Source organism: Salvelinus fontinalis, chromosome 17 (assembly GCF_029448725.1).
Source record: "Salvelinus fontinalis isolate EN_2023a chromosome 17, ASM2944872v1, whole genome shotgun sequence".
In the NCBI taxonomy this organism is placed as follows: domain Eukaryota; kingdom Metazoa; phylum Chordata; class Actinopteri; order Salmoniformes; family Salmonidae; genus Salvelinus; species Salvelinus fontinalis.
Genome location: NC_074681.1, coordinates 36876512 through 36889203, shown reverse-complemented (window position 1 = coordinate 36889203; position 12692 = coordinate 36876512). Strand labels below are relative to the sequence as shown.

At 43.9% G+C, this 12692-nt stretch overlaps 1 protein-coding gene across 3 annotated transcripts in view; it reads right to left on the bottom strand.

The window, feature by feature from the left end:
• Positions 1-973: 973 nt before the first annotated feature.
• LOC129814261 (palmdelphin-like) overlaps positions 974-12692 on the bottom strand; it is a 33043-nt gene continuing 21324 nt past the window's right edge. The window contains exons 7-10 of one of the 3 annotated variants that reach the window (XM_055867268.1): positions 7507-7611; positions 6014-7372; positions 5524-5585; positions 974-1380 (exon numbers count right to left, since the gene is read on the bottom strand). In XM_055867268.1, coding sequence (XP_055723243.1) covers positions 5566-5585; positions 6014-7372; positions 7507-7611 — 1484 coding nt within the window. In that variant the 3' untranslated portion in view covers positions 974-1380; positions 5524-5565. Of the gene's footprint in view, positions 7373-7506; positions 7612-12692 lie in introns of all 3 variants that reach the window. The other 2 variants (XM_055867267.1, XM_055867269.1) reach the window with 2 other exon arrangements.

Below are 12692 nucleotides of genomic sequence, written 5' to 3'. Positions count from 1 at the left end.
ATGAGCAAAAATCCCAGAACCACACGGGGGGACCTAGTGAATGACCTGCAGAGAGCTGGGACCAAAGTAACAAAGCTTACCATCAGTAACACACTACGCCGCCAGGGACTCAAATCCTGCAGTGCCAGACGTGTCCCCCTGCTTAAGCCAGTACATGTCCAGGGCCGTCTGAAGTTTGCTAGAGAGCATTTGGATGATCCAGAAGAAGATTGGGAGAATGTCATATGGTCAGATGAAACCAAAAAATAACTTTTTGGTAAAAACTCAACTCGTCGTGTTTGGAGGAGAAAGAATGCTGAGTTGCATCCAAAGAACACCATACCTACTGTGAAGCATGGGGGTGGAAACATCATGCTTTGGGGCTGTTTTTCTGCAAAGGGACCAGGACGACTGATCCGTGTAAAGGACAGAATGAATGGGGCCATGTATCGTGAGATTTTGAGTGAAAATCTCCTTCCATCAGCAAGGGCATTGAAGATGAAACGTGGCTGGGTCTTTCAGCATGACAATGATCCCAAACACACCGCCCGGGCAACGAAGGAGTGGCTTCGTAAGAAGCATTTCAAGGTCCTGGAGTGGCCTAGCCAGTCTCCAGATCTCAACCCCATAGAAAATCTTTGGAGGGAGTTGAAAGTCCGTGTTGCCCAGCAACAGCCCCAAAACATCACTGCTCTAGAGGAGATCTGCATGGAGGAATGGGCCAAAATACCAGCAACAATGTGTGAAAACCTTGTGAAGACTTATAGAAAACGTTTGACCTCTGTCATTGACAACAAAGGGTATATAACAAAGTATTGAGATAAACTTTTGTTATTGACCAAACACTTATTTTCCACCATAATTTGCAAATAAATTCATTAAAAATCCTACAATGTGATTTTCTGGATTTTTTTTTCTAATTTTGTCTGTCATAGTTGAAGTGTACCTATGATGAAAATTACAGGCCTCTCTCGTCTTTTTAAGTGGGAGAACTTGCACAATTGGTGGCTGACTAAATACTTTTTTGCCCCACGGTATATCTTCAGGAACATTTAACATTTAAGATCAGAGATAATTTCAAAAGTCTACTTTTCGGCTGGTTTCTTTCTCTCTAAATGACATCATTAGTATATATTCAGCTGTGTAAGGAAACATTATGAGCAAACATATGTCTTACAGTATTAGCCACATCCTTATATTGAGAATATATTGAGAATTATCCAAATACAAGGCTCTGGTTTTAGCTATTGATGCCATCTCAGAAGCATCTTACTGTTAGTTGAATGTTTTGTGCAAAGTTTGTTTTCTTCTTCTCTTGTCGTGGAACTTGTAAGGTTGCTGAGTCTTGCATGGTGTATTTTTACACAAGCTGTTCAGGTTTCTCCATACTTGTACTTGAAGCTGTGGGGAATGTAAAAGAAAATGAAACACATTTACCATATCACCTCAAATCACATCAGTTAGGACTACTTCAGATTAGTTGTGCTATGTTTATATTAATGTGACTCCTGAAAATAACCTCATGACAAAAGTATGGGACAGGGTTGTGTTCAGTATGACAGAACGGTGTGCAACGTTGAATTCAATGGAAATGGGAGAAGAGCCCAGTTAAAAACAGGTTGTGATTATGGTGGCCCAGAGGGCAGTTACCATATGGTGGGGCATATTGACCACACGGTCACGCAACGTAGTAGACGTTGAAGAGAACTGAACGCACCTCAACTTTCCGTGAAGTTTGGTAATACCCACCTTCCCATAGCCTACTCACCAAGCAGACACAGTTGTTAGGAAAAAGACTGTCTGAACCAACCACACGACTGGTGAGCTAAGATTGGTGTATGTCCTCAGTTGTGTCAAAAGCATATTAGTTCGGGAGACATCCGTGTCTAATGATCTGATTGATGTCTGGACCGTTAAGACCATTAAGGTCCAGACCGTCCACTGTCTGTCTGTGTGCTCAGAAAGATTACGAGAGGTGACAGAGAGGTTGTTAGCATGTCTGTCACATGGGGTGAGAGTGTTGTTGGACACATGGGCGTGTGTGTGTGTGTGTGTGTGTGTGTGTGTGTGTGTGTGTGTGTGTGTGTGTGTGTGTGTGTGTGTGTGTGTGTGTGTGTGTGTGTGTGTGGTGTCGGTGTGATGACATGCATTAATGATATATAAAGCAAACATTGAACAAATACACAAAAAGAGTTCAGTAGTACACACACACACACACACACACACACACACACACACACACACACACACACACACACACACACACACACACACACACACACACACACACACACACACACACACACACACACACTCATGCACTCACACAATCAAACAGATCATTGTTACACAAGAGGAGTAAGCCAGCTAATAATGAATAAATTATTGTGTAAGTTACAGGGCAAGCAATCATGCATACTACTGTAAGTATACAGAGGACAGTCATGGCATACCAGCATTGTAATGTAGAAAAGAGATTCTAGAAAACACAAATAATTAATATTAAATTAGTACAAAACAATTATTTAGTCAGAGCGTAATTTGATTTGCAATATACATTCACACTAGTGATTTACATGATGTCAGTAAAAAAGTCAATTTTATCTTTGTTCCCCAAAAGGAATAAACATAAAAAATATCATATCATATTTTATTTATTATACAAGCAGTCAAGAACCCTTTGGCATCACGTAGGAAACTTAAGGCTACTTGCGTAACCCCGGTTCTCTGATATTATGAGTGAGATATATCACGAGGGATTCCCCGGAATCTCATTAGCTCTAAGAACCAATGAAACACGTCTGTCGGAGAGAGACAGGTCAAATTATGAAGGGATGCCCAACGAGCTGCATCGCAAATCTCCTGTAAGGAGATGCCCTTGAACAGCGCCCAAAAAGTAGCCATACCTCTGGTTAGAGGTCTTCACGGCTCCAAAAAGTTGGACCCATTCCGAAATGGACCTGGGGCTTTCCCACCCAGACCCGCTATGCATAAATGCATTTTAAAAATATAGAGACCCGCTCCAAAGCGACCCGAGGAAAACTAGACCTGTTCCATATAGACATGGTCGGATCCAGACCCGGTTCGAGAGAGGGAAGCAGCAGCAAAAGTAATTTTTTAAGCTACTTTATTAACCGGAGCTGATAAAGCGCAAGAGGAAGAGAGGTGGGCCGTACTGTGAGTGAGTGACATGGGGAGCAGGAAGGGAGAGACAAGGGACAGCAACCAACCAAACCAACTAAGCCGACTCGTGCTATAGTAGATTAATAGCTGCCATATCTAGGTTATTTATCATCAAATATGATTACGTAGTACCTGTCTTAGACTGTATCAAACCGGGAGAAGCTAGTGAAGCTAGCTAACGTTAGCTAGCTAGGCTATCTGAGTGCATGCACTTTCTCATCCTACTGCTAAAAATAATAACTCCATTCAGAATATTAAGTAGCAGTCTTTTGGCTCTTGATCGTTGTAGCCTATCCTTCTCCTTTAACTTTTAATTCAGTCATTTTAATTCCATCTTCCATTTATTAGATATCTCCTAACTTTTGCCACACATGGAGCGAGGCTCTATGACTGTAGCCTATTGCCGCTTTGATGACTTATGATTGGCCAACAACAAGCTACGTGCGCCACGCTCCCACTCTCGTGAAAAGCAAGAGCAGCAGCATAAACAACATCAACTTTTCTTTCTCTCTCTACTGCAACAGTCACATTCGGATCTGTATGGGCCCTTCCGGACAAGTCAGTTAAAATTACACGTACTAGAGACCCGCGACGATCATATCAGAGCCGACCCAGACCCGTGATATTATTTAGAATTCTGGATCTCTACCTCTGGTGGAGTGAGCCCTCAGGCCCTACAGAGGCTGTAACCCTTTGCTATTTATTATAGGCCAATGTAATAGCTTCCACAATCCAATATGATAACCCTTGTCGAGAGAGGGGTCTCCCCTCGCAGGGAGGCCCCCTTCAATAAATGCCTTCTGCTCCAGCCTTTCCAACCTAATGTGTGTTTGTGTGTATATTGGAGGGGTTGTGTTAATGCAGAAGACAAATTTCCATCACGTATGGACTAATAAAGTATATCTTATCTTGTTTCTATACAGTGAGCGTGTAGAAGGAACTCTAGCACTATGGATAGTCTCAATGACTCTGATAGGCAGGCCTGTCCCATCCAGATGTAACCTCTCATTGGCCAGGCCCAGAGCGCCATGTTGTCCGGTTAAGGGTGGAAAATCTCTTCGTTCACCTGGGACAGCAGATCCCTGCGTAAACGGGAGATGCCAGGGCTCGTTGTACAGCAGGAGAATGATCTCCGCTACCCAGAGCTTGCCAGGGATAGGCCGGGTGGACACAATTCCCAGGTCTACAGTTCCTTCAGCTTGACAGGAGCATCAAAGACATCTGCTTTCTTTGTCCGACAGGCTGGTCAAGTTGAGCCACAAGACTCTCTCCCACATCACTGCAAGGCTAATGGTCACAGCCTTGAATGGCGCCCCTGGAATCAGCTAGCGATGCCCCACTAAGGGCGGAAGAGGGCCTAGAGCTAACGGCAACAAGGCTCTACAGAGGGTGATACGCTCAGCCGAATGCACAATTGGGTGCTGACTGCCTGCCCTCCAGGACACCTACGACACCAGGTGTTGCAGGAAGGCCAAGAAGATCATCAAGGACATCAGCCACCTGAGCCGAGGCCTGTTCTCCCCTCTTCCATCACTCAGATGTGGGCAGTATATTAGTATCATGTCAAAAACTGTCGGATTGGCTAATAGCTTCTACCCCAAGACTATCAGGCTGCTGAATAGCCATTAGGCAGCCCCCCCCCCCGCGCTGCTTACGATTATATCTGCGATCCTGTGCATGTGACAAATAAACCATCTAATCTGCATGGGCACATGATTGGGGATCTTCCACCCTTGTTTGGCTCCATGGCTCCAAAAAAACAGCTAATCTGAGAACAAAGTGAAACATAACTAGCGTTCGCCACGTGGGCTAATAGCCTCACACTAACCGGAGAAACAAATCCTTTAACAATGTGAACGTAGCTAGTATTTTCCTTGTGGGTTAGTAGCCTAGCTAGTTAGATCTCGACCGATAAGCAGTGAAAGCTAGGATGGTCGGTCTAGTCAACGCGGCACGGTAGTGGGTTGAGCTAAACAAGAGAGCGAGCTAGTAATTGTACCCTTCCAGGTAGAAAAACCAGTCAGTAGAAAAACCAGTCGTTAGGATAACTAGCCTTGCAGTGAGCTAGCCAGGTTAGCTAAGCCTTTCAGCTAAGCTAGCCAAGTCTCAGTATCCACCACAGGAGACAAAGGGAAGAAAAAGCGGAAAAGCTCATTCCTAACCAAAAGTCACCCAACACAGAAGACGAAAGCTGAAAAACCTGCGCTTGGGGGCGTAACATCACAGCACACCTACGAACAGTTGAACAGGAAAACAAAGTTGTGCTAAGGAGAGCTTAGAGTAGTACTCTACATGAGGAAGAGAGGTGAGAATTACCAGAGGGCAGGCAAGTAGGTCTTTAGTATGAGGGGAGGGGCTCACCTCATTTGTCTCCGACAGACGTTTGTAAATGGTTCTTCAAGCTTATGAGATTCTGGAGAATCCTTCATGTGAGATATTGAAACAAATAATTAAAAGAGAACCAAAGATACAGTACAACTGCCTCTCAGACATCAGAGGGAGGCAGAATGCCTCTCAGCCACTAGAGAAAGGCAGAGTTTGACTTCAATCATCAAAACAAGCTCTCGCATGGATACACAACATCCCTATGTATGTATACAGTGATAAATTGTGATTAGAATGAGTTTCAGGTCAGTCTGTGTTGCAATGGCTACGACAAAGAGAAACTGATGCAGCGAAGAAGCCAAGTAATCAGCACACAGTTCAACACACTAGCCAATGAAAGACCTCAAAAGTACTGTCAGTCAAAGCATATAAAGTGAACTTTGTTAGTTACAGTAGTGTCAGCAATTGCAGGTTGGTTACATGAGCGTGCAGCAGGGCTTTGTTCTCTTTTTAATCTTTCTGATACCTGGGGCAAAGTGCTTCTCTGTCCCGTCCTCGTCGGACTGTCCGTCTGAATAGAGGCAGTGTGACTCTTTGGCCAGTTGACCAGGATAGACCAAATTCCTTGATGCTGTGTACGGTGATGCATTGTTTGAGTTAAAATTAGCTGTGGACTCTGCCATGTATTTGATTAAGTTCTGTTGAGGTTGACAGTGATGGTAGCCCCGGTTGTTATAGCCATCCGCGGTGTAGGTGTACAACTGAGGGTTACTCTCGTCCACCCCATCCTCGTCGCCAATGACGACAAGCTCGGCCCGGATGGATCCTTCATAGCCAAGGCCACGTCCACTGTCATCCTCTGCGGTCTGGTAGCCCATAAAGATGGCGGTGACAGGCTCGGACGTGTCCATGGTGTTAAGGATACTGAAGTGCGAGTCTTCCTGGTAGATCGGGGACGGCCTCTGGTCCATTTCAACAGATGAGTCGTAAAACATCCCGCTTCGCTGGATCTCTCTAGGGCTATGGTAGGAGTCGTCGGTGGGGAACCCTTTCTCCACACCGTAGGATAAAGGATTCTGGTTATACCCATTGTTTGACTGGTAGTACTCCTCATCCTGCCTGCCAATGAAAGAATGGACTGGAATGTGAGGGGAGGAGGAAAGACTCTCCAGCTCTGAGTTGTGGACTCCGTCAATATAGTGGAGCTCCTTCCTGGAGAGGACATCATGCTTATACGACTCTTGCTGATACCCGTTCCCATTGGTTTCGTGGATGACTTTAGCATGACTCTGTTGGGGTCTGTTGGGGACTGAGGCCCTCCTGCTGCAGGTGTTGGAGAATGCAGGCACTGATTCCTGGTGGCCCCGGTGGTCTTTTGGGAAAGCACCGCTTTGAGGCATCTTCTGCACTGTACCCTTTCGGAGCTGCTCCTCCACCTCCATAGGGCTGAGCTCCTGGTGGCCCCGAGAGCCACGGGGGTTGGAGAATGTAGGTACTGACTCATGGTGGCGCCAAGATCCACTGGTGGTGGAGAATGCAGGCAATGTTGGCTTCTGGTGGCTCTGTGGGCCACAGTTGGTGGAGAATGCAGACACTGATTCCTGATGGCCTTGGAGGCAACGTGGGCCGCTTTGAGACTTCTTCTGCTCTGTAGCTGCTCTGAGCAGAACCTCCACCTCCATAGGGCTGAGCTCGTCCACTCTGTTAGAACCATCCCCCAGCTGAGACTCGTCAGACCGCAGGGCATAGACAGACTTGCGGCCGTCGTCATAGACTTTGACCCCTCTCTGCTGGAGCACCTGGGGGGTGACGGTGGATGTGGACAGGACCCGGGTCTCCCCGGTACGGAGATCCTTCTGGACGTTGATCTCCATGGCAAACATGGCTGGAGGAGGAGAGAGGGAGAAGAGACAGAGTGGAAGAGGAAGGGAGAGATGGGTTGAAGTTATATAAAAATAGAGTTGTCAGATCTACAGTACATGCTATTGTTGTAATAAATGTTACTAGGAAGTTTCTTACTTTGTTTGGGTGTGTCCTTATTAGATTCAAAGGACTGCTTCTTTGAGATTGGAGGTTTGTAGGACTTTGGGGCATCTGGAGTAGCTGGGTTGATATGGATTGGCTCTGGAAAAAGAAAAGGAGCAATGTTTATTTTTGTATTGCCAATGATTATGTGTATAATGTAATATGTTTTATCAAATACAGTCATGACCCAAGATTATTGGCACCCTTGATAAAGATGAACAAAAAATACTCTATAAAATATATAACACAAATACTGAGCAATATTGTATGCTCAACAAAATGGGAAAATCATATTATGCTATACTACAATTGTTCAGAGAAATATATATATTTTTGTTCTCAAAAAGATAGGGGTCAAAATTATTGGCACCCCTGTTTTCAATATTCTGGCACCCTCCCCTTGCAAGAATAATGGCATTGAGCCTTTTTCTGAAATATTTTAGATTGGAGAACAGATTGGGATGGAGCTTAGAACAGTCCTCCATACATAATCTTTCTAGATCCTTGATGCCCTCTTCAAATCACACCAAAAGCTTTCAAAGGGGTTCAAGTCCGGATACTGAGATGGCTATTGCAAAATGTTGATTATGTGGTCAATTAACCACTTATTTGTGGAATTTGATGTGTGCTTAGGGTTAATTGTCTTGCTGGAAGATCCACTTATGGCCAAGTTTCAGCCTCCTGCCAGAGGCAACCAGGTTTTTGACTAAAATGTCCTGGTACTTGGTAAAGTTCATGATGCCGTTGAACTTAACAAGAGCCCCATGACAAGTGCCAGTTAAATAGCCCCATAACATAAAAGATCCATCACCATATTTTACACTAGGTATGGGGTTATTTTCTGCTTATCACATCCTTCTTTCGATGCCAAATCCATCACTGGTGTGCGTAGCCAAAGAGCTCTATTTTCATGTCATCTGTTCATAGCACCAGTGCCAATGCTGTTTAAAAAACTTCAGACATTTACATTTTTAGATGACATGAAAATAGAGCTCTTTGGCCATGCACACCATTGGGAACCTGTAGGACATAATCATGACCTTAGGTGGCGAAGGTCATATTAGTACGCAATGTCACCTTAGAGTCGCCAGCAGCGATCTGAGTACAGGAACGGTGTACGGAGAGGGCATGGAGATTCCCAACGTGTTTAGCCGAGGCCAAAGCCACTAGGTTTTTGTAGGAGAGGATCTTCAGATCCACAGACTCCAGTGGCTCAAAAGGGGGCAAAACACAGAACATCCAAAACCAAAGCTAAATCCCAAGTGGGCAAAATAGGTTAACCTGTTGAGGACAGAGGGCGCTGTTTTCACTTTGGGGGGAAATCGTGCCCAATTTAAACGGCCTCTTACTCAATTCTTGCTCGTAGAATATGCATATTATTATTATTATTGGATAGAAAACACTCTCTAGTTTCTAAAACCGTTTGAATTATATCTGTGAGTAAAACAGAACTAATTTTGCAGGAAACTTCCTGACAGGAAGTGGAAAATCTGAAATCGATGCTCTGTTCTAGGGCCTGCCTATAAATGTCCTTGATATTTATTAGTATACATGCACTTCATACGTCTTCCACTAGATGTCGACAGGCAGTGAGAGAAGAAATGGAGTGTATAACTTGATCTGGGGTCGAATAAAAGCTCTTTGTATGACGTGTCACCAGTTTCCTGTTTTCTGGAGCGCGCGCGAAGGGACCTGGTATTGCCTTCTGAAAGGCTGTCGTTATAGACGACTAATATCTCCGGCTTTGATTTTATTTGATAAATGTGACAATATCATCGTAAAGTATGTTTTTTCAATATAGTTTTATTAGATTATTGAAATTTATTCGGGACGTTAGGCGTGTTGCGTTGTGTGCCTTTGTTCAGGAAGGAGAGCTTCGCGCTACTTTGCTAGCTTTCCGTGCTAATTGACTGGAGAAGAGGACATTCTAAAACCAAACAACGATTGTTCTGGACAAAGGACCCCTTGTACAACATTCTGATGGAAGATCATCAAAAGTAGGACCCATTTTATGATGCTATTTCATATATCTGTCGAACATGTTGTACTAGTAGTTTGCGCCCAGATTTTGGGCACCCTCTCGCTATAACTAAGCTGGATGTCGTAATGAAGTTATTTTTAGAATTCTAACACGGCGATTGCAATAAGAACTAGTGTATCTATCATTTCCTATACAACATGTATTTTCTAGTAACATTTATGAATAGTTATTTGGTCAGAATAGTTGAGTGTCATAAAAATATCCGCACATTCTGGGAAAAAGCTGCTACGTTAGCACAATGTATAACCACTGATTTCAGTTCTAAATATGCACATTTTCGAACAAAACATAAGTGTATGTATAACCTGATGTTATAGGACTGTCGTCTGATGAAGGTTTATGAAGGTTAGTGAAAATTAATATATTTTGCTGGTTTATTCCCTATCGCTAATGTGCCTATTGCTATCGCTAACGTGCCTTGATGAATGAATGCGGTAGTGTGGTAGGCTATTGTAGTAAGCTAATATAATGCTATATTGTGTTTTCGCTGTAAAACACTTAAAAAAATCGGAAATATTGGCTGGATTCACAAGATGTTTGTCTTTAATTTGCTGTACACCACCGATTTTTCAGAAATGTTTTATGATGAGTATTTAGGTATTTGACGTTGGTGTCTGTAATTACTCTGGCTGCTTCAGTGCTATTTCTGACGGTAGCTGTGATGGTAGCTGCAATGTAAAACTGATTTATACCTCAAATATGCACATTTTTCGAACAAAACATAGATTTATTGTATAACATGTTATAAGACTGTCATCTGATGAAGTTGTTTCTTGGTTAGTTTGGTTGGTTCTTGGTTAGTTAGGTTGGCTTTGTGCATGCTACCTGTGCTGTGAAAAATGTCTGTCCTTTTTTGTATTTGGTGGTGAGCTAACATAAATATATGTGGTGTTTTCGCTGTAAAACATTTAAAAAATCGGACATGTTGACTGGATTTACAAGATGTGTATCTTTCATTTGCTGTATTGGACTTGTTAATGTGTGAAAGTTAAATATTTCTCAAAAATAGTTTTGGAATTTAGCGCTCTGCCTTTTCAGTGGAATGTGGGAGGAGTTCCGCTAGCGGAACCCCGGTGCCAGACAGGTTAAACGCTAGTAAAACCAAATGCATGCTTTTCAACCGTTCGCTGCCTGCACCCGCACGCCCGACTAGCATCACCACCCTGGACGGTTCCGACCTAGAATATGTGGACATCTATAAGTACCTAGGTGTCTGGCTAGACTGCAAACTCTCCTTCCAGACTCATATCAAACATCTCCAATCCAAAATCAAATCTAGAGTCGGCTTTCTATTCCGCAACAAAGCCTCCTTCACTCACGCCGCCAAACTTACCCTAGTAAAACTGACTATCCTACCGATCCTCGACTTCGGCGATGTCATCTACAAAATAGCTTCCAATACTCTACTCAGCAAACTGGATGCAGTCTATCACAGTGCCATCCGTTTTGTTACTAAAGCACCTTATACGACCCACCACTGCGACCTGTATGCCCTAGTCGGCTGGCCCTCGCTACATGTTCGTCGTCAGACCCACTGGCTCCAGGTCATCTACAAGGCTATGCTAGGTAAAGTGCCGCCTTATCTCAGTTCACTGGTCACGATGGCTACACCCACCCGTAGCACGCGCTCCAGCAGGTGTATCTCACTGATCATCCCTAAAGCCAAAACCTCATTTGGACTCCTTTCATTCCAGTTCTCTGCTGCCTGCGACTGGAACGAATTGCAAAAATCTCTGAAGTTGGAGACTTTTATCTCCCTCAACAACTTTAAAAATCTGCTATCCGAGCAGCTAACCGATCGCTGCAGCTGTACATAGTCCATCTGTAAACTACCCACCCAATTTACCTACCTCACCCCCCATACTGCTTTTATTTATTTACTTTTCTGCTCTTTTGCACACCAGTATCTCTTCTTGCACATGATCATCTGATGATTTATCACTCCAGTGTTAATCTGCTAAATTGTAATTACTCGATTTATTGCCTACCTCATGCCTTTTGCACACATTGTATATAGATTCTCTTTTTTCTACCATGTTATTGACTTGTTTATTGTTTACTCCATGTGTAAGTCTGTGTTGTTGTCTGTTCACACTGCTATGCTTTATCTTGGCCAGGTCGCAGTTGCAAATGAGAACTTGTTCTCAACTAGCCTACCTGGTTAAATAAAGGTGAAATAAAAAATAAAAATAAAAATATGAACCCCTAAATGAGCTGTCTGTCTCCAGCTCAACACTTTTCATTCCTGGGAATTAGATTCAATTACGAATCACCCCTGTCTGTTACCACAGAATGGGTCAGTTTTTCAGAGCTGTCTGTCTCATCCCCGGCTAGGTTACAAGACGCTTAGTCGCCGGTACCTATGACTGGTTAGTAGGGAAACCTCCATGATAACAGATTTTTCCCTGGGTCTATTTTTAATGCGTGTGGTCCAGCACTGGGTGCCAGCCGGTTACCGCAACACATCTTACTTCCTAAACCGAGTGAAGCTTGTTGTGACAACAGTACCCCCAAGTGACACTGCCAATTGGGGTAGGTCACTGATCGCCAGAGCCCTTGTACCCAGAGTGGGTCGTGCTTTAAGCAAACTGTGGCACAGAAAAACGCTGTTTTTCAACCCTAGGCTACACAGGGTTCATGGGTGTCGAAAGTGTTGTGTCTCCCTCATGTAAGTTCAATTGAAAGTGTCTCTTCTCCATGTTCAGACACACGGTTGTCAAGAGTGGCGGAAATGGAAAAATAACAATTGTCTCCTAGTCCACCCTTCAGATGGCACTTCACGGGAGGCTGTCTGCTCTGACAATTGGCATGTGATGTTGGGGTACGAGGTAAAATTTGTTGTGTGTGTCCTGCGCTTCTGCAGTATTATCACGTCGACTGTTCCCGAGATCTCAGTGCCCGCTTTGAGGGAGAAAATATCCTACCTTCTCCAGAAGCAAGCTTCAAAATGGTATATCGTACACTGTAGTTGGAGGAAACATGGGAAAGTTATGCTGCTTTAAAAGTTTAAAAACACGTTATCCCACTTAAAAGACAAGTAGGAGCAAATGTCCTGTGAAAGATTTTGATGAGATTTTCCACACTTAGAGAGTTCTTCCTTGTTTACCCCCATTCAGCACCATTCACAACCTCTTAAGTC